Genomic DNA, 22,622 nt, shown 5'->3' with positions numbered 1-22,622 from the left:
TGAACTGCAGTCCCTCAGGGGGCAGCATACCTGAGCCACTCAGACAAGGTGAGACAAATACATGCGTTTGCTCCTCATACAGAAGAGAGCTGGAGCAATTCAACAAACCTGGGGACAGGGTAATAGGGCAATTACCAGTGATTTGTACTGGAGAGGGTGAAGGGGTAATGTTTTTTTCTTTTTTTTTTGACTTTTCACTGGTGGATCAGTTTGTAATATTCCAATAATGCTTTGCAGCAAAGCACAGAAGCCTGGGATGGCCACTAGTTTGTTTCTCTATACTTTGCAGTAACGCCATCAAACCTTTATTACAAGATAAAGAATCAGAGATCTTGTCAATGACTTGTACAACCAAATCACCATTAAAAATGTTTTTCAGTGCAGCTTTTTTGCTCTATTTTTATACAATACAATGCTTTCCTGTTTCACTCTGTTCCACCTTCAGTTAGATGCCACTTAAAATGTTTTTTGTCCTGTCAGTGTCGGTCAGCTTTTACCTTCTTCAGCTAACGTGTGAACAATGCTGCATAACAAAAGTTATCTCTAATTTTCTTCAGCACTGAGCCCCCAAAAGTTGCTTTGTGTTCTTTCATCAGTTAAAAAAAATGATATTGTCCCATTATAAGTGATTGTTGACTTGATTTTTGTTTATATTACAAAATTTAAAACTCTTTTATTTGTGTTATTTTGTCCAAATCTATATACTGCCAATGAATTGAGCAGTTTCTTTTTAAATATAGCTAATCATATTTCAATAGGAGTGAGTTTAAAACTATTAAATTTGTTTGCTTAGAAAATCCCTTTTGATCCTTCAAATTATCAACCTCTTGCATTTAAAGTTCCACTCCAATTATCTTTAATATTGTAAAAGTGTTCCCAGTGATCCTTTAATTAATTATGCAGTGTTTACACAAAAATAAAGAAAAACCTGTGATGTTTTCAAGGACATAGTTTCTGCACAGCAGCTGGGGTTGTTTGTACTCTCCTACTAGCTTACAGCCCCTCACAACCCAAACCTAACATGGCCGGTGCAACAATAGTGAGCAATATTGGAGCTATCCAGCCACACAACACAGCTCTGAACCAGACGCCAGCTCAGACGAGCAAAACAAAGACGTTCATGGGTCTTTTTGTCTGCAAGTGGATGCATCAAAGTGGAACAAAGCAGAGAGTTTGTGTCTTGCCAATTGTTGATTTTACGTAAAAGTTACAATCTATACCCATGGCATTTTTGAATAAAGAAAAAACTCAGAAATGCAGTTTTAATCTTAAATTTTATTATACAAATAATTTATTTTATTTTAATAAAGACCAATATGAAAACACATACATACAGCAAAGCAGTGGCCCAAGCTAATACCGAAATGCTTATAGAAGAAGCTAATTTGTGGCACTTGTCCCTAGATGGGCTTTTAAGACAGGATAAAAGAATAATAGTAAAATGCAACAAAGATACATAGTTAATTTAAGAGAGTGACAATGACATAAGACTTTAAAACATGGAGAAACATCAAAGGGACAAAAAAACAGATATAAGTTTTCCATTGTGAAATAAAATGCTTCAAAAAATGTAAAAACTCCAAACTTTTTTATTGAAGTGCATCTCTAGAGTAACGCCTGCATTTTTTGTTTAGAAAAAACAACTTTCATTTAGTTTTAAATGTAATAGGTTATCATTATATCAACAGTCATACAGAATTTTGTAAAGTATGTGCCTCCTCTTAAAACCACTAAATGTGTTCAAAGATAAACATAATGGCAGCAAAGAAATATTGTCAGCTACATAAATAATTAGTCAAGCTGATTTAATAAATTTCTCTCCATCCAGCTCGCACAGTTACCAGGAAAACCACTTTTGCCGCCTGTCTGTATTGAGACATGTTAAAAATACTTACATAAATACTATGTGTATTGTTCAGTTTACAAAACGTACCAACAATTTTTTTCTAAAAATATTTATTCTTAATAAAGATTCTGAAACATTAGCGAAATAATTCTTATAAATTCATAAGAAAGCCCTTAATGTTTCACATTAAATGTGCTTTAATTTTTCCAATATCTCACTTTCTTGAAATATCCTGCTAAAAAGTCACAATATTTTGATTGAGGACATACAATGATTCTATATATAGTTTCTATTAAAAATGCTCATTCCCAAAGTCGCTTATTTGTGTTCCATCATTTTTTTATTATAACATTTTACAGAAGTTAATAATGATTGTTGTGTCTGCTGTGTTTTGTCTCCAAGGCGTAGCTCAACTTTGTGACTGATCCCTGTCTGCTTCAGGGTCGGCTCCTCCTGCGTCCTGCTGCCGGCCCTCATGTCAACTCCAGCTGCTGGGCTCTAATGTCAGCCAGCTGTGTGATCGGTGGCTCATTTGTCACTAAATATGTGTGAGAAAAATGCTGCTTGTTCCCTCACTCATTCCAGTGCCTCACCACCACCACAGCTTGCACAGTAGCCAGAAAATTCAATCTGTGCCAAAGGAGAGCAGAGAGGAGAGCAGAGACCTCTTTCATTTCACTTTTACTTGGTATTGAATCATTCTGACCTGGTCTATATCTACCCTTAAAGTGCTACTTTTGCACAGGGGCACACTTGTCTTTAATACTGCTTCAAAGGAGTCCATCAAGGTGCACCCTGTGGCCTCTAGGAGAGGTAATGGTGTCTTTTTAGTGCCATTTGACTGCCCTTACCCCCCGGTGTCCAAGAGAAGCATTGATTCTAGTAAAAGGAGGTGGAGATATGGTCTTCCTTCTTTTCTTCGGTTGTCAGAAAACCAAAGTGCAGTGAAGCAGCTCTAGAAGACATTCAAATGTCAGCATACAAATGCCAGCATGCAGCTATCACTTCAGCTCTGCACCCTTCTCACTATCAACGCTGCAAACACATAGGATGTACAGACATCCATCCCGTGTCCAAAGTTGCAAAATGAAAGGGACTTGCTCATGGTGTTTATGCATTAATGTAGGACCAAAGTGGTGAAAATTTGCTGTAAAAATGTTTGCTGACTCATTAAAGTTAGTGAAAGGAGTTTGTGTTGCAGAGCTCTGGGAGATCAGACAGGTTTGTTTGCATACCAGCTGGAACTGCACTTGCTGTTTATTGAGTTGAACCAGGAGCCCAACTGCATAATCCGAGATAATTGAGTTTAATCAAATCCCTTTTTCAAAGTGTCACTCGCTTTCATTTGAGCACAAAGATTTCTTTTCAGGATGAGACACCTCAACTATCAGCATTTTCTTTTCAGCTGACAGTTCACTCTGTTTGGTAGAGCTGTCAGTCAAATTTTTTTTCAATTCATTTATTAATTTAGATCAGAAATTGTAATTATTTAAATAAACTATTCATGATTTTCTGTCTGTTCTTTTCGTATTTATCAATTCATTGTAAAAAGCATTTAAACTCTTGTAGACCAAGCTTGATGTGTTATTCGGAGAAAAAGTCTTGTTGAACCTATAGGCAGTCGGTAAAAAAGATGTTTCACTTGCTAGAAAAACCATGGCTGACCTCTGCCCCCTGGACATCCATCACAAGGACAGATAAGACAAAGCCAAGACATGGTCTCGTTGCATCAGCAGAGCTGCTGTTTTTCAAGCATGAACGTAAGTAATGTGAGAAGTCAAAGGATGCATTTGTCTCGTATTTGGTTTAGGTTTTTTTGTAGAAGCTCTTCAGAAATAATAGAACCCAATCAAACATGAGGAACTAGAGTTGTAAACTAATTCTCATGAGTGTATTCAGTTTTTACTTTGCTGTGTTTTCCTCCCATGCCTTCTGCTGTGATTCAGGTTTGACTCCACGCATCTGTAAGGCTGTTGTCATTTCCTGCAACCAAGGCGGAGAACAGAGTTTGTCATGGGGAAAACGATAAACACTACAACATTAGGGCAGCTGGTTTTATGATAAATCAAGCGACACATTAAAGCAAACTCAAGAAAGTTTACTAAATTACGCGGCGCCCAAATATGAGTCCATGTGACGCAGTTTAAAACAAACTCTCTTTCCGAAAAGGGAGGGCGTTTGTAGCAGTTGTATTTTGTTGTTTTTAGCTGAACTTTTAAGAAAAGGCCGCATGTGTGTCCTCAACGGCCAATTCAAAAGACATAAACAATACGGCTTGTGGAACAAAAGCAATTTTTGTGTACGGAGCCACAGTGTTGTAAATTTAGCATAATTACTTTTGGTAACATTATATTATAAAAATAACATAAAAAATTTTAATTATGTAGAAATTGTTTCAACCTGAAGGTCTCCAATTAATTAACAAGGACAATTTTACTCATCAGAGCCTGTCTGGTAAATCTTTTTCATATATTTTTTGTCTGCTAAATTAAAGCTGCAAGAACCCAGTGAAAAACGACTCGTAATGGCTTAAATGTCTGATTCAGTGTTGTGAACATTGACCATTTAATCTTTATTTCTAGATAAAAATAAAAAAATATATATAAATAAACCTTCATTGATATTTTTGGTAACACAAGAAGGTACCTCTGGATGTCAAATTAAGAACAAAAACAACCAAAATTATGAGATTAGTTCAGTCCATCGTGACTAAGTGAGAATGCTGGTTCTTTATCACAAATCTACTCATGTGAAATGAAAGAATGTTGCAGAGAGACTACTTTTAAAATACATTTCCTTCTCAAAAAGTTACTCAGTAGACCCAAACCCCAGACAATCAGCAGAAAATGGATGGATGGGGTTATTCGAGCAAATGTCACCGAGTAGATGCTCCTCTGGCTCCTCTGTCCAATTTCATTTTTTGGCATTTGATAAACGCTTTGAAGTGAAAAATTTTTGTTATCTTTAATAAGACTTTTTGCTAGTCTTTTTTTATTTTTATTTTACATTTCTTCAATATTTTTTACAATAAACACTTTTTACAACAACAAAAAAATCAACACCTAACATTTTACACATTTACCTGGTTTTGCTGTTGTTTAAAATGCAAATTTGATGATACAATAAGGTTACAAAATTTATTATAACTTTATACATACAGTAACTATATAATATACCGTTACTGTAACCCATTCAATATAACATAATTTCTACTAACCTAACCTCAAATGAATGTATTAAAACATCAAAATCACAAAATGACGGCTTCAACTGTGCAAAACTGACATTCTGTGGAAATTCATTCAGTCATTCAGTCATTCAGTCATTCAGTAATTCAGAACCAATTCCCCACAGATCTACTGATTTTTTTTTTCTTGAAAATTGAAGGTTTAGAGCAGGACACAGCTAAAAACCTTCTAAAAGGGTTTTATTCATGTCAATCATGACCACATTCAGATAAATAATGTCTACCACTTAAGCATTTTATGTTTTCAAAATAGTTAAAAGTTTTTTCCCCTTTCAATGCCACCTGCTATATTCTTTTACTACAACTTCAACTTCTCTTATAAGAAGCTTTGTCTTTACTTGGACATAAATTAAAGTTTGCTTGCTTCCGAATTAACTTTTTATAGGGCAAGACATTATGATTTTATTGACCATTTACAAATTGGAAAAACAATATCATTCAAAAAAACTTCACTATCCACAAGTGACAACTTGGTTTTGAAAGATTTCAACAAGTCACTTAAAAAGGGTTCATCACTAAACTGAAATAAATTGACTGAAGTAAACAGACTGAGCACAAAGTGCGTTCTTTATGCTACATTTAGGCACGGCTTACATTCAGATAATTGCAGATAATGCACTGCAAAGAGGGTGTCCAATGTAAACAGGGACCCCTCTCCTCTGTGCGCATTCACTGTGAACGTATTGGAAAAAGAAGACGAGATAGCAGACAAGCTATCAGACCTGTTAATGTGTCAGTTTAGATGTCGCTACATCCTCACTCTAGCTTACTCCCCCTTTAATCTACTGTGCTTCTGACCTACTGCTGTTCTGTCATGCTGACATGTTTAGCAAATACTGTCTGGCCAGGATGGGACACACCGTGGTGTTACAGAGGTGTTGTTGTCTGTCTGCACTGAGAGTGATGGATTATGTAGGATTCAACCAACTTCAGACTTCTTCAAACTTCAAACACACCTCCACATTTCTTCCCTCTAAGTAAACTCCTCTTGTACACAGAGACATCGCTACAACGCAAATAATGTTCTTTGTAAAAGACACAAAGTGATTTATTTTTGTTGTCCCTTCCTTTCTTTTTCTTTTTTCTCCAGTGACTTCCGCTGGCAGCAACACCAGATAGACTGTCTGAACAGCACCCTTCAATCACTGAACACAAAAGCAACAAAACACGCCTCTGTAAATATTTCATTGGCCTCAGCCCCCCGTCCAGTCCTGCTGCTTGCTGTCTGCTGGTCCTCAGAGTGACCCATTGTGTGTCCCATGGCAGACTGTTTTGTTTTGTGCTGCTGGACATGGCGGGTCTGTTGTGGGAAGGCAGCAGTGCCTGCATGCGTGCAGCAGCGGAGGACTGGATTAAGGCTGATGTTTCTGTGAGGTTGCCAGGCACGCTCTGCTGCCCTGGCTCAGCACACACAGTTTACATCCTTTAATTTTGCTTACTGCTGAGGGAACTTTGGATGCAGTTCAGGCCATTTACTGGGGTTAAAGGAGGTAAATCGGGGGAAAAAAGAAAACAGTAATAGTGATGTGATACATTTATATTTAATTAACTTCGCTTTGTCCTTCTACACTGAAAGAAAGCTAGCATCTGTCAGTAATTTCAGTCATAGTTTGACATCTTCTGAAGAATTCGCATTTAAAATGAATTGAGAATATATATGTATGAATGTTTTTTCTTATTTCTCCCCGCCTCTTTTTGTGCCTTGTGCCTCCCTGCATTGGTCTTCAGGGAACACTTTCCAATAAGAATAATGTCCCCCCTGTGCACAGCCACCATTCAACAATTTACGGGCAGATTACAGATTCCAATAAAATTTTTGCAGCCTAATTAAAGAATCTGCTCCCCATTTTATGATAGTTCAGGTTCCCTCCACCACTTCTGTCCAATCTAATTATTCTGATGTACATAATTAGCATGAGCTGCCCATTGTTCGCTTCATTTGCATATTATATTGAATAATTGAATGAGAGTGGCTGATGATTAAATTAGGGTGAATGACAGATGATTCAGTTCGCGGTGAGGAAAAGTTAACAGAATGAGCAGACTGGGAATACGACATGTACCTTTTGAATATTTATACGTCCCATTGAGGTTCTCCCCCCAACAGAAGCACTCTGCTAATTTAAAAAATGTGCAGCTCTGAGCGCGCATTCCAGATCACAGAACGCCATTTCTTCTTCTCTGACTGAATAAAGGTGGACAGTGTAAATGTTTGGTACGTTGGAGACACGTATTTTTTTTTGTGTGTGTTTTGAGCCAGTTCCTCCATCAACGAGGCACCACATTTACACACTGATAAGACAAATGAGAGTAGTGTGGGGAAATTCATTTCCAGGCACTTCAAATGTAAACACAGACTTCTGGTGCCTGCCTGCCTGCCATGTTATAGACAGGCTCGACCAGGAGGTCCCAGTGAAAAAAAAAAACGTGTGAAACATGTCTTAAATCTATTTGAAATTGAAAAGGGAGCTAACTCCTTTATCTCATGTCACGACTCAAAAGTCAATAATTAGAGATTTATGATTCTCTTTAAAGTTTGGTTAAGTTTGGAAAATTCTCTTTCCTGCTCATTAGTTCAACATCTTCATTTGTTGGATTGCTTTGACATGAGGAAAAGTTTTGTTTTTTATTTTCTTTTTATTGGAAACCTGGATCCATCCTAGTCCCTGGAATTTTTCCATATGAGGTCCAGGCAGGATAAATGTTTAGAGGGAATATTTGGAACAGCTTTAGCCTTTCACATGCTAATGTAAGCACTGGCGGCACAAGAAAGCTGGCCTGACCCAGAGGCCACACGGTGACACAGTCTGCTGATTCAGTGCCGGCAGACTTGGCTTTGTTTATGTGTGTGCACATGAGAAATAATGCATGTCATAAAAAGGAGAACTTTGAAGGGGAACCACTATCCTTGGATGATGAATGCCCCCCGCTCTTCGGATGTAAATAACCCCCACCCCCAATAACATCTCAGGAGTGACTTACCCACCATCATCTCCAAAACATCAGGAAGTGTTTCTCCCCTGGTGTTCCTCACATTTTGAATCATGCTCTCTGAGATCTGTCACATGGCATCACTCCATCCATTTTTTTTCTCTACATTGCTGAACTTACCAGTCCATGAAAAGCACCAAGTTAATGTGTTCACTTTTGTGCTGAATCACAGAGTCAACAGGTAAGGTATAAAGCACGCTCCGCTGGTTTACTTCGATTGTCCATTTTCAAACACTATTTTGTGACACGTGTAACCTGTGTTTGTCTTTGTGTCCTGCATACCTTGTAAAATCTCCTCTGTTCTCTGTGTTATAATACACATCGGTACACAAAGTGTCGTCTCATTGTCTGGTCAGAGTCATTTCGGAGGACAGAGGAATTTACACAGTCTCAGGATCTGTCAGTAGGTGGTATAGGAAACTGTAAAGATAAGCTTCCACAGCGGCTTCCTTTTCTCAAGAGCATCGGCATCTCTCAGATCTCCCAGATACAGCTGTGCCCTAGCTCTTATCAGAAACCTGACCGTGCCCACTTCCAGCTTCTATCGGAGCGATGCGTAGCTCAGATCTCGGAGAAAAAGATGTTCAGGGTGTCGACACCAGAACCTGAACTTGCAGCTTCCATCCTTTGATGTGTTGCTTTATTGGGCTCACAATGGTTGTTGATATCTGACAGAAAGTTGGGTTTTCAATTTCACCTTTCAAAGTCAACTTCATACAAAATTTTAAAACACATATTTTAGTTCTGAAGTTTCAGCTATCAGAAAATTGATTAGTCAAAATAGTGTTCATTTATCAAGCACTTTTCTAGTTTAGTTACGTAAGGGCTTTTACATTTGTATTATGTTCTCCTGAACTTTTTAGATTATTCCGCTTTTTCTGCAAAGTTTTAGCCTTTTTGTTACCCAGGCGCCACATGTATCTGAGTTCAGGCTCTTACAAAATAGGAAATATTGACACATCCAAACCAGAAATCAATCACCCGACTGAAAGATTATCAGATAAAAGTTAAGCTTAAAGCAGAATTTTTCAGAGTCTTGTTTTTAGTCTTAGTGACAGAGATCATATCTGTTTGCGCAGCTCTTAAAACATTTGATAATTAGGAAAAAATGCTAAATGTGTCATGACTCAAAATCTACAGAACATTTAACAATACAGACGGACAGATTGGTGGAGTAAGCAGGGAAAAAGAATTTTAAGGCTTGGGCAACATGCTAAAACAGGGGTGGGCAATTCCAGGCCTCGAGGGCCGGTGTGTCTGCATGATTTCCAGATAGTCTTGCCCTACTCATGGCTGATTACCTGGTTCAGGTGTGTCCAGCCAATAATCTTGCCCTACTCATGGCTGATTACCTGGTTCAGGTGTGTCCAGCCAATTAGAACATGCCAGAGCAGGGTATGCTGGAAAACATGCAGGAATGCGGCCCTCAGTGCCCACCTCTGTGCTAAAACCACCAGAGTGAATACATTTAACTTAATAATATAATCAGACAATCATGGTAAATCGTAGACCAGACAAGCTAGAAAATGCAGCATTAATAATGCTAAAGAGTCATAATGTCCTCATCATAAATCATGGACAGTCTGTTTTGATGGAACATCTAACCCTCCATAACAGAAGCAGTTTTTCTACTGCAGCCTCCCAGTGGCGCTACAGGAAAAGGCAAGAGGATCCATAGTTCACTGTTTTGCATGACTTTAATTCATCAGCGAGTTTGCAGAAAACACATTCAGATTTCTGTAGCAGTTGTGAACACTTTTCAGTCATCGTTCGTAAATATTAGCTGTTTGTAAAAATTCTTGTTAATTTAAAGATTCTGATGAGAAACTCAACCAACTGATAGTCAATTGGTGAAAAAACAACCACCCACACGTCTGGATGCTCTCAGAGCTGCTATCCCTGATAATTTATTTAATTGAAAACGAACTGCTTGGAGCGATTTAGTACGCGCTGTTGAGCTGCCAAAACAAAAATTGTCATGTGTCGTGGAGCTGCAGAGAGTCAGCATCCGCTCGGGATCAAACCCTTCAGACCTGCCAAGCTATCTGCGACAGCTTCTTCTCCTGCAGGGAACATTTGATGAAGGACAATTTGCTTGTATGTTTAGTGCTGTGGCACTGGCTGCTGGAGGGTCCAGTGATTTGTGGCGGCTCGCTCGGAGATTGTGTTCATGTGAGGAAGCTTGTGGGTGTGTACAGTGTACAAGCACGTTCCTCTTTGCCAGTGTTTTTACCGTGGGTGTGTGTTGGGGCTGAGTTGACACGTTGTGCGCACAGTTCCAGGTGCTTGCTCCAACACAGACGTCAGTTGTCTTACCCTCTGTTTGCCACAAACAGTTACATTGATGACAATGGAGCCTCAGTTCTCAGAAGGAAACTTCTTTTCCACGGTCGGCCTTTTTTCAACTTTCTTTTTTTCCAACTGAAAGATTTCTATTGTGAAATCTCAATGATTCAAGATTTACAAAAGCTTTGCTGAGTCCTCATTATACGTTTTGGCAGCCAAGAGGATCGTTGACTTATCCTGTATCGCTTCACACACCAAAATCACTAGCCAAATGCTACTGTGAGCTTTCCCAGATCTCACTTACTTACACACACACACACACACAAATGAAGGCGAAAAGCAATGAAGGCAATAACATAAACCATGAAACTTTTTCATTTTTCCAGGAAAATTTTGATCGAAAGGCGTCTTCTGTCTTCCAGCTCAAGTTTTTAGAATTTCCCATTTTCACACAAGTCTTTCTTTTGTATTTGAAACACTTAATGATAGTTTTTTTTCCAGAGCACGCACGACCCAAGAATCTTTCACTTTCATCCCATGAGAAGGGCCACAAATGTCTGATATCAAGTCTCGTGTTTATTTATTTCATTGTCTGTGTTTCTTTTAAATGTTGCCCAGTTCCTGAGAAAATGAGTTTCGGTTTCCTCTAATCCTCAAGAACAAAAAGAGGTCCTTGGTTTAATTTCAACTGTCGTCCCAAACATCATGCGACGCCTTTCATTTCATCAGTCCGAGAGCCCTTTGAACGCTGCTGTAGAACACTGTCCTGAAGGGTTTCACCCTCAGATGATAAAAATGTGAATTATTGGTTTGTTTATCATGCTCTTAAAAGCTAAAGTGCATTATTAAACAGAGAGCACATTAAAGGGGGAGTATTGTTAAAAGTGTTTTAAAAATCTTGTAAATCCCAGTAATTTATGTCACTGAGGTCGAAGAGGTTTGCCCTGGTCTTCTGGTTTTAATTTGCTTTAGGCTCTGAGGTCCATACCTGTGATGCTCCCATGTTTCCCAGATGCCGTCTGACCATTGCAGCTCCTCAAGAAGGGGGCAACAGGAGCCTGACAGTAGGAGAAGCAAGTGAGCGCCTGTCGGGAACCAAATTAAGATATTTGGATAAAAGAGGAAAATCTGTTTGACCATCTGCTGGTGGTGATGTACATCTGAGTGACTTTTTGTCTTTATTTAAATCCCTTCCACAGCCATCAGTCTTCATGTAGCAGCTTTACAAACAGCTGCAGGACTGAATTTATTTTATTAAGCACAGTGATTTTTATTATATTCTACTTCCAGTGTACTGAAAGTTAGAGGATAATCTGAAAAAGAAACTTTCAAATTCAGCATAAAAAGAAAAATAAATCTAAACATTTTCATGCAGTATGAGTCTATGTCATGATATTCTTGGAAAAAGACTAAAAAAAATATAACGTTGAAGAGTCCAACGTTTTGGAGTCACTCTGCATTTGCTAAAGCTTGTGATGAGAGTCTGAGACCAGAACCCAGCACCGGCCTCAGGGGACACTCTGGCAGAGGCAACAATGGGTCAGAGCTCCTTCTTTGTGCACTTGCCCTCCTTAATCAAACTAGCCAAAGGAGTGATTGGATTTTAATACTGCCGGGCCCACCGTAATGGTGTGATGGACGGGGGACTGGTGAATTGGAGCAAAATGTCAGCCCTTGGTGGCCTCCATTAATGATATTGCTTCATTTCTTAAAGTGGCAGGATTGTCTTGAGAATAGGGGATCACTGCAGTTTGTGCATGAAGCTCCACCATAAAACATTTTATTAGCTTTTTTCCTTTTGTCTGTATCTATTCAGTTCAATTCTTTTTGAACGTATCTTCTTTGTTCAAATTGGTTACCTGCATATTTTTTGACCTGTTACTATGCAGTTACAGAGTGTTAACAGTCTGCTCCTTTATGCATGCATTATATATCTGTCAGCTCATTCACGGTCAGATCTGCAGGACTAGTAGAAGACAAGGGTCTCCACTTCCTGATGATTGCCCCAATTTTCTTTTAGCCATTTTGTCATAATTATCCTCTTGACGTCATGGAAGCGTTGCACCACCATCACTTTGTAATATTTTGATGTTCACAAAAAATATCTTTATTCTTAATTGTCCACTTCTGTGTTGAAAACTGTTGTCCACTGGCTGGAAAGGGCTCACATCATCTGTATTTGATTTCTTCACGAATTCACTCTGTTTTGTGTCCAGATTTCTCACCTGAAGTCATTCCCAACCAATCATCTTTTGGTTTATTGTAAAAGTATTCCCAGTGGTCATTTAATTATTTTGTCATTTTTTTAGGACATAGTTTCTGCAGAGTGGAAGGAGTTCATCATAAATTTGCCTCTTAGCTGCAGGCAGAATAGTTGGCAGGGAGTAAGCCCACGCCTATTTCCCATCACTCATGTGTTTACACTCTGAGCCCACAGCCCCTTATACCTCCAACCTAACATTACCGGTGCAACAAAATTGGTAAGCAATGTTGGAACTATCCAGACGTACAGTTTAGAGCCAAATGCCAGCCCAGACGATGAAAACAAAGAATCTATGGATCAAACTGAGAGAAAGAGAAATGGATCTAGTCGTCTGCAAGTGAATGCATTAGAACTGAGCGGAGCGGGGAGCTTGTGGCCTGCCGATTGTCTGCTTCTGATTCACAATGATTTGAATAAAGATATATTCAGAAATACAATTTTAAATGCAATTTTTTTTTAAATGTATTCTCTATCATCTTTTAAATCAGAGTGGGTCTTTAAAACAAACAGTTAACATTTTGCAACATAAAGACTGCTTTTAAATTTGTTGTCTTTTTGTTAACATCATCAGATCTTTAGCGGGGTTTTTTTTGTTTGTTTTTTTTGGTTTTTCTTTTGCTGTTTAACCCCTTCATGCCTGACTTAATGTCCAGTTATATAAACAAAAAATGGTTTCAATGTTTTTTCCACTCAAGGCGGCACTACATTAAGTGGAGTCCTGGGTTAACTGGTACGTTGCAAATTAGTGACATTTGGCATGAAGGGGTTAAAAAGGCATTTGGAACCACTGTCACAAGTTGTTTTTTGTTTGTGTTTTGTTTTTTACTAGTAAACAATTTCCCTCTCTTAATATAAATATTGAGTCAACAACTGTATTTCTTTTTAACCCTTTCCTGCACTGATTTTTTTCCTCAGAAGCACTAGTATCTGTCTGATAGGAGGCTGTCCTGACAGTTCCCATAACCTCTGCTTTTATGAGGCACTGACATGTGATCTCTTAGTTAACAAGACCTGCAGTGTTTTTTTTTTCCACTAATTCATAACAAAAAAAGATGAAACCGTTTTTTCTCATGCTTCCACCAGAATCTGATGTCTGAGATTTTAATTTGTAAATAATAAGGAGCAAAACAGCTTTTTTTATCTTCAAAAATGTTGGGGGGGTTCATTCATCTTCCAAACCGGTTTTGTCCCTTTTGGGGTCACAGGGCTACTGGAGCCTATCCCACTTGTCTCTTTTACACACCCATTTCAGTGGATGAAGATTTTTCAATGGTACAAGCAGCAGACTGTGAGTTTGTTGAGCACAGCCAGTGTTGAGAAATGACTTGTTTATGGTTTATTCAGGTTAAAATTGTGTCAGTTTAAACTTGAAAAGGATGACTCACTGTTTTTTGTCCTTTATTCTAACATTATTTGAGTGACATTTAGAGCTCTGTTCTGTTCTGTTTGCTGTAATTAGGCTTTCCCCTTGTTCCGTTCTTGCTAAAGATAAGGAAGTTTAACTGGAACTTGGTATTAAATTTACAACGCAATGACTCCAAAAACCATTCTTGAACTCCTGAACTGACGCTGACATGACCCTGATGAACGCCAGAGTGTCTCCTCCAAACCTTTTGATGGCATTTATCATCCGGGCGAGTGTGACTCACACTCGCTGAATCATTATTTGAATCCATTGACATGTGTTTGTCTTCCTTTTTCAGTTAATAACAGTTTGGTCTTGGTAGGAACAGGTGAATCTCCTTTGTGTTTTATAGCACGTCATAGAAAAGTAGGGGGGGGGGGGGGGGGTTGGCTCCAACCTTCCCCTCTCGTCTTAATGGGCGTTGGTGTGTTGTTTTTGGAGCAGATTTACGCGTGGGTGGGGCGCTTTGATTTACAGAGCCCTGACACTGTCTCAGCGGCGGGTAGACGAGTTGATGGGGACTCTCTGTGTGTTCCAGGTAAGCCTGAGGTCTTCTCATCATCTCAGCACACACCCGAGCTATTGTCATAGCTTCCTCTGGGCATGGACAAAAATGTCTCACTGCATGCACACCGTTCTTGTTGTGTAATGCTGCCAGCAAACTGTTGACGCAATTTCCTACCTGCAAGTTCAACAAAGGTGCAAAGATCTCCGCAGCCCTGCATGATTCCTCATTTTGTTTATTAGATATGTAAGCAAAAGAGAAATTATCATTTCTCAAAAACAACAAATGGCTGAAATATGGCATCACACACGGCACATGAAAGTCAAATTATTTTTTACTGATGCTGCTTCTTAAAAGCCTTCTACCCTTTTGGCCTTGGTGCTTTTAAAAGTTTAAAGGATAATATGTGGATATTTACTCATTGTGTCAGTTTCCCATAAAAGCAGCATTTAGTCTCCAGGATCAATAGTGCACAAGTAGCAAAGCAGCACACCCAGATGTTGACACTCCTCTTTCATTATGGCTGTAACCTGGGAGCAGGCGTGATGAAACTCTTGTCGCCAGATGTTTAATTGGCTTGTTCACACAACAGATGAATTGGTTCTTAAATTTCTCATTAAAATACTGGATAAAATGTGTTAAACCTACTGTGTGAAAGGTAAAGATACACACTATAAAAACTGTTTGTGCAAAGAAAAAAATGTATGTAAAGATGAGTGATTTGTAGTTTTCAGGTGAATCACTGCCCTTTTTTTCCTCACAGATTGCAGCCAGTGAGAATAAATATCGGATTCCTTTTTGTCTATTTTGAAGATTTTTCAAAGAGAAACCGCTGGCTTGCTCATAGTGCGTCCACACTTTATCTGACCCCACTTCACCCAGCCCCCTTTTTCTTTTTCTCTTTTCCAGAAAAGAAAAGGCTTGCAGTTCAGACTCTGCATTAAGTCAGCTTGTCAGAACTCTTCCCTTGGGAGTTTTGGACTTTAAGTTTGTCCCGGCTGTTCCACTGCTGGTGGCCTCTGTCGAAAGAGCAAGGTCAGAGCAGCGCGGCGTGTTGAAGCTTTCACAGAGACGCCCTGAAATCCCCCCTTTTTTTACATGGTAATGATCAACAATAGCCTAAAGAAAAAATGATTGAAATGATGATATTTTGCTTGTATAAGTGATCATAAAAATACTACTGCTAATAATGTATATATATATATATATATATATATATATATATATATATATATATATATATATATATATATATATATATATATATATATATATATATATATATATATATAGGTAGGAATTATTTTGCAGTTAATATTTTTACACATTTATTTTCCTTTTTTAATTAAGGAAGTTGGAAGGATGAGCAAAAAATAGAATATGAATGAAGATGCACGCTTTTTTAATGTAAATATATTCAAACTTATTTTTACTATTGTCTTCTGTGTCAGTTTTGTTTTCTAATGTAAAATTTGTAAATTTTTAAGTTATTAGAGAAGATTGTACTTTTTTGCAATTAATAACAATATTAAAATCCATAATAAAATGTAATTAAAATAAAATAAATAAATATTGATAATATAATAACAGTAATAATAGTTTTATTAATCAACTGCAATAGACCTATATATATATATATATATATATATATATATATATATATATATATATATATATATATATATATATATATATATATATATATATATATATATATATATATATGTGTGTGTGTATCTTATTAATTCTCATTAATTTATATATCTTTGTACATAACAATCGTTTCTCATTAAAGCTGATAGGGATTTCTTTTTATTAAAAGGTCAAAAGTATTAAGAAAAAATCACCTTTTTTACCAAAATAAATGTTAGATGAAGGCTTCTCTTGAAATCAGCGCAAATAAATTGTAAAAGCCAAGTGTGGATATTCAAGACAAATATAAAAGACCAAAGCGTAGATGTTTAAAAGACGATTTATTACTATTTTTCTGAACTTTAAAAAACGAATTAAAATGATTAAAAAAGAAGAAATGTTTGGCAGGTCTGTGTAAAATCGCCGTGACTGATGCGCGCCCCCCGTGGATGATCTAAATGCGCCCACCCCTCCACCAATTAGAGAATTAGCCGACACCTTTAAATGGACTCGCCTCTTAATCATTAATGATACGGTGTCATTCCCTCTGACAGCCTCTAGTTGCATTGTGGGAACATGACACGTGCAGACTCGTTTTCGTCGGCGCGGGGACACAAGTCGGAATTAATCACGAGGGGGCGTGGGGGATAATTGTCGCTTTGTTTCTGCTCAGATGCGTTTAGCGGGATTTGGCTCTCCTGCTTGTGTCAGAGCGCCGGGCGTCCACAAGCTGAGGGGGAAGAAAGAAAGCTATTCTTATTTTGAATTCAGTGATGAAATGAACGCACGCGCGCCGCGTGTGGAGGTGTGGGTGAACACACAGAAAAAATGTGTCATCAAACTGAGGTTTCGGAGCCTGAAGGCTCTTATCAGTGGGAATATCTAAAGTGGAGAATTTGGAATAAAACGAAAGTGAAGAAAAAAAACCAAAATACAATTTTATTTTTTCTTACGTTTTTAAATATATTTTTAAATTAAAAATGTTGTTGCTTTTTTTAAAAACTTTATTTCATTATTATCAACCATCAACCTTTTGCTTTGCTTTTATAGGATTTTCTGCAAAGGAGAGTTAACAAGCTCTGCATTCTTGCCTGTAAACTCCATTGTTATTCTTCACTTATCTGCGCTATCTTAATCTGCATACGTTATCTTATTTGAAATAGCTCAATTACAAATCTATAATCTGTCTATTGTCATTCAAAATTCTCGTTAGGTCTCTGAGGAGCTCCGTGTACCAAAACAATTAGAAAAAAATAAATAAATGCATAATAGTTTTTGTTTGTGGAAAACGAATAAAATAAAAGTGTTTGCATTGTTTTCCAAAAAGTCTTATTTTCGTTTTTTTTTATTCAATATTTTTGCAAAGGCAGAAAATCAACCGGTCAATAAAAAGATTTGTTATTACCTGAAAGTTTCAAATATTTGCTATTTTGGGTCAAAAAGAAAAAAAAAGTCATCTCAACATTCAATTAAAAGAAATGATATAAACCAACAAGCATTAGGTCTGGTTTCTGCGCACAGACTTCATCCCGACCGACCCGACAGAAATAACGCAGTTCAGAGAAGGAAAATAAACTGAGGAGGAGAAGTGACCCTACACGAGCTGCTCCCTGTTCCCTCCGTTCTGGGGTCTTTTTTTGACGTGGTGTGTGTGTGTGTCTAAGGTGGGGGTGTTTAGTTTGTTGTGGCTTCAGTCACTGTATCGTTTGCAGGTGATGCCAGGACCAGATAAGAGGTCGCCGATCCCTATGCGCGCTGTCTGTACCAGCTTGGCTCAACCAGAGGAACTGGACTGAGTACAATTTACAGCAGATTTTTGCCCCCAAGATAGTAAATGACCACTGGCCGACTCCTGCCACATTACTGAAGGGAAAACACGGCGAGATGGAGCGCGGTGATAAGGCAGCGCAGCCTGTGGGCTTCGGGTCAGCTTTAAGGGTTCAACGTGACAGACTCGTTAGGCGCGTCAGAAATGCGCGCCGGTAGGACTTGTTTTTTTTAGCAGTGGAGAAAATCATCCAACAAACAAGCCATTTTTTCCCTAACATGAGTCGTACCGTGTTTTTATCTACAAACTCGACTTTAATGGAGGAAATAAAAGCATGGTTTGATGTGGTTGAAAGAAATAAAAATCGACTAGTTTTGCAATAAAATAAAATAAAATAGTGCGCCAGCGCAATCACCGTCCACGAAGACAGCTGTATGTTCCTCTTTTTTATTTTATCAGTTAATATTCCTTTAACGAATTGCTTTCCTAAGAATAAATAATATAACAATAATTTAACTTTTTGTTCGCGGAGCTCAAACAACCTGCATCCCGCCTCAAAGATAAAGTATTTTACAACACCAATACTTTGCAGATTATCATGCTCTGACCTTAAGACAAAAAGCAGTAAATGTATCAAAAATGGTCTCATATTGAAGAAACAAGACACAGTATGAGCACACTGATAATGCAGAGAGTCCGTCTGCATGGGTGAAAATGGTCCCAAATGTTTCTGAGGCCTCTTCTCTTTTTTTTCCTTTCTGTTTGTTTAAGTATATCCAGTTGGAAATCCTCTGTACATCTTCGATCATGCATCAATTGTTCTGCTTAGTGTTTGTTATCAAGATCTCAAAAAAAGCACACAAAAAATGCAAAGTCAATGGTTGCTCTGTTGGTTCCTTTTTCCATCAGGAAACAAACAAAACAGCAACAAAAAAAAAAAAACTCCTCTCTGGGTCGAGGCCATGTGATGAGCTGGTCGCATGCAGGACTTGGGGGGACTGGGATCATGCTGCAAACTGTCCTTGCAGGAGGTGGTGGTCATCTTAGTGTTGGTGGTGAAGGGAGGAGGAGGGGGTAGTTTTAAGGTCTTGCATGTGTGACCCCGTTTCACGTCTCCACCGGGCTGGGAACCATACTGTTAGGGGTGTCCGGCAACTGGGAGGACAAGGAAGTCACGTCGCTGCCAGATGAATTCCCAAGGGAACCGGATTCCGAGAAGGAAACCTGAAAATGGAGACAGAACTGTTACTATGCATGCTTGGATGGATGGATGGATGGATGGATGGATGGATGGATGGATGGATGGATGGATGGATGGATGGATGGATGGATGGATGGATGGATGGTTGGATGGATGGATGGATGGATGGATGGATGGATGGATGGATGGATGGATGGATGGATGGATGGAGGGATGGATGGATGCATGGATGCATGGATGGATGCATGGATGGATGCATGGATGCATGGATGAACACACACCAGTTGCTGAAAGGCTGGCTGGTCCAGGTCACTCTGCAGGGCAAAGTCACTCAGGGCTTTCCATGGAGGCTGGTATGTCTGAACCTCCACTGGGTTCCCCTGCACCGTGCTCTCATGCCGAATGGGACTTCCAGCGACAAGGGGGGTCCCTGTAAGGCCTTGCAGGTTCTGGAAGGAAATATGTAAAATAAAACCAAAATTACTTTTAAAATAAAGTAGTTTGATATTTCCACATATGTATTCTCTTGTATTTAAACCAAAACCAAAACCTGCCTCTTTGGGGAAAACAGTCTGACTTGAGGTTCTCCAATCCAGATTTAAAAAAAAAAAGGTTTGCAGAGGATCTTTTTTTAATCTTTAAGATCAAGACTCTGAAACCAAAGCTGTTGCTTCATTATTCATTGGAACTCAAGTTTGAATACAGTTTAGCAACAGAGCTTAAAAAGGGTGCAGTGCTTTATAATTAAGCATATTTTAAGAAATTATTATCAAAAGGACTGAGAAAAACACTGTTTTTTACAAAGTAAACTAACCCACCCCAAAACAACAATAACAACAACAATAATAATGGTAATAATAATAATACTAATAATAATAATAACAATAATAATAATAATGAGTCAGTCAGGTGTGGGTGCTTTGAGGAGTGGAAGTCATCAAGCGTCAAACTTACGAAGATGCTTACAGTCTTATCACTGTGCTGCTGCTGCTGAAGCTGCTTCATGAGGATGGATTTCTTCTTGTCCTTGCAGCGCTTGTTCTGGAACCACACCCGGATGACTCTGGGACTGAGGCCGGTCATTTCCACCAGCTGCTCCTTCATCAGCGCGTCCGGCCGCGGGTTCGCGTTGTAGCAGGTTCGCAACGTGTGAAGCTGCTTCTCGTTCAGCACCGTCCTTACGCGAGTCGTCTTCTCTGACTGCTTGTGAACGTGGTTCCGATGCGGGGCCTGCCGCACCGTCACTGGGTCTGCTGAGGACGGGGAAACACCGAGGCTTCATCAGAAACTGTCCTCACCATAAGGCCTCACGTTCACAACCTGCTGTTATTTGGCGTATTTGGACATTTACGCACCGCTGTCGGGTGGATCCAAGCAGAAATAAATATTACATTTATGGACAAAAGCATTTGAACTTATATTTGTTTTTAAATCAGTAAATTTAGAAAACAGAATGTATTTAATTTTATTTTAAAGATGCAAAGTTCCTAAAAAATACTTAGGAAAAATATCTGTAATTTCTTGCATTTGCGATTAAAGGTCAATGTTCCCTAAAGCTTTAAGACTGAAAGCCGAATTACTATTCAAAGTTTTTGATCTCGCTGTAAAAGTTGTGGGAAAATGCAGCAGAAATGAACCATTTCCTTTTCTTTTGAGGCATAAGTCTGCGCCCGAATTGTGCAGCTTCAGCCAACTTTTCCAAAGCAGGGAGGTTGTTTCTTTGTTAACGCAAACTCCCAAACAAACACAGAAAACCAAAAATACACACACCTCCACGACCGCAACACAAACACTAGATTATGTAGATAATGCTACAAAACCAGCCCCGACTGTGACTGTCTTCACACACTCCTTGTGATTAAAGTACTGTTAAAATCGTATTTCTACGCATTTATTTTTTTATGATTGATCTGACCTGCCATGTGCAGCGGTCTGTTGGAGTGGATGTGTCCGGGACTGATGGGGCTCCCCGCGGAGGTCCTCTCCAGCAGCATGCTGTGGTCCGCCCGGCACAGCAGATCTCCTTCCTGCAGGGAGAACTCGTCTCCCGGCAGCAGCTGCCTGCTGCACATCGAGCACCGAAAGCACTCGATGTGATACACGTTATCCCGAGCCCGCATCACCAAGTCGCTGCTGCTGAAGCCCAGGTTGCATTTTGCACATTTTATTCCAAAAAGCCTGCAGCAAGAACAGCTATTAGCAAAAACTGCAGTGGTGGGAATAAAAAAGTGTAAAGCACCACAGAAAGTTGTTTTTATACTAGTTTTAAAAACAATTTTATACTACATATTTTTAACAATTTCAGAAAAATGTAAATTTGTAATACAATTTTAAAACTTTCCAGTTTCAGCTAAACATTTTCTCCAATACCACCCCCGCCTTTTTTAAAGCTTTTTAAAAATTGTCTTATGCGCTTTTTTATTATTCTTTTTTTGTTGTTTTTTTTTTTTTACATTTGCATGTGGTGTGAATCAGCCTTTTTTAGGGGGAGAAATCCCCAAAACTCGTACCTTACATAATCTCTTTTGCAATAAGTTTTTCCGTCCCGGACAAAGCAAGTGCAGGTCTCATCCAGGTACTGGCTGCACTCTGCGCACTTCAGGCAGGCTGCATGCCACTCCAGGTCGGGAGACACTCTGAGTATGTACTGGTCATGGATCTGGCTTCCACATCCGACACACATCGCGAATCCTGGCTTCTCTGCAAAAGAACCCACAGCCTCGTCATCTCCGACACCACAACCTGCTTTTCCCACTCATTTTTTCCTTTTCCTTTTTTTAAGATCTCTCTGTAAACTAAATGCGTAACAGTTGGCGGCATGGACGAAGCACAACTTAAATGTTATCAAAGCGGATCCAAAAGCCGTGGAAAAATATTTGTTAAAAATCGATGCGTCACGGAGAACCGCCGCCGCTGCTGCTGCTGTGGCGCACAGAGCCGCGTACTTACTTTTGGAATGATCCCCCATATCATCCAAGAAAGAAGAGCTGAAAATAATATCCACCATACAGGAAGTATTACGGTGATTCTGGTAGATGCAGAAAAGATGTGAGGAGGTGACTGGCCCTTCGGCTGCCTCCTAGATAACTTGTCTCTCCGGACAGGAGGGGGCCGAAGAGGCTACCAGGGTCCCACACGCTGCTGGGGTGACGTCATGACGTCAACAGCGGACTCTCCAATCGTCCCACCGCACCTCTCCACCTCTTCAACGGCGCACAGAAAGAAGGAAAAGTTCACATGAGCCTGGAATGCGCGGACGGGGAAAACAGTCTTTATGTGGATTATTTCGATCTATTTGTTGTGTCAATATAATAAACAAAAGCAGCATAATCAACAACGTCTGCTCATTCAATTAGACAAGTTTTTAAAATTATAATTTCAGTTACACAATGGCAAAGCGACTTTGTTATGAAATTTGAATTAGGCTCTTTTTTCTTAAAAAGTGTATATTTTATATTGTCTGCTGTTCACTCTGAAA

At 39.0% G+C, this 22,622-nt stretch overlaps 1 protein-coding gene across 4 annotated transcripts; it reads right to left on the bottom strand.

The window, feature by feature from the left end:
- Positions 1–17,487: 17,487 nt before the first annotated feature.
- LOC101174255 (insulin gene enhancer protein ISL-3) lies at positions 17,488–22,353 on the bottom strand. Of its 4 annotated transcripts, none has more exons than XM_023953575.1 (6): positions 22,094–22,353; positions 21,655–21,844; positions 21,060–21,322; positions 20,099–20,394; positions 19,426–19,593; positions 17,488–19,167 (listed from the first exon to the last, which is right to left on the bottom strand). In XM_023953575.1, exons 1-6 carry the CDS (start codon positions 22,149–22,151, stop codon positions 19,051–19,053), a joined length of 1,092 nt encoding a protein of 363 aa, XP_023809343.1. In that variant the 5' UTR covers positions 22,152–22,353; the 3' UTR covers positions 17,488–19,050. The 4 variants fall into 4 exon arrangements, with proteins under 4 accessions (XP_023809343.1, XP_023809345.1, XP_023809342.1 ...); XM_023953577.1 differs by having other exon boundaries at positions 20,111–20,394; positions 22,094–22,352; XM_023953574.1 differs by having other exon boundaries at positions 20,099–20,397; positions 22,094–22,350.
- Positions 22,354–22,622: the final 269 nt, after the last annotated feature.

The sequence above is a fragment of the Oryzias latipes genome, chromosome 3 (genome assembly GCF_002234675.1).
Source record: "Oryzias latipes chromosome 3, ASM223467v1".
NCBI classification, from domain to species: Eukaryota; Metazoa; Chordata; class Actinopteri; order Beloniformes; family Adrianichthyidae; genus Oryzias; species Oryzias latipes.
Note: the sequence above shows the minus strand (reverse complement) of the source record. Positions and strands in the feature narration are given on the sequence as shown.

What these genes read in the sequence shown, in the direction of transcription:
- LOC101174255 (XM_023953574.1), bottom strand. Translation starts at nt 22,151, where the DNA reads ATGGTGGATATTATTTTCAGCTCTTCTTTCTTGGATGATATGGGGGAT. An exon ending in TATGGGGGATCATTCCAAAA is followed by an intron (nt 21,845 to 22,093) that starts GTAAGTACGCGG and finishes GTTCTTTTGCAG; the next exon opens with AGAAGCCAGGATTCGCGATG. An exon ending in TGCAAAAGAGATTATGTAAG is followed by an intron (nt 21,323 to 21,654) that starts GTACGAGTTTTG and finishes TTCTTGCTGCAG; the next exon opens with GCTTTTTGGAATAAAATGTG.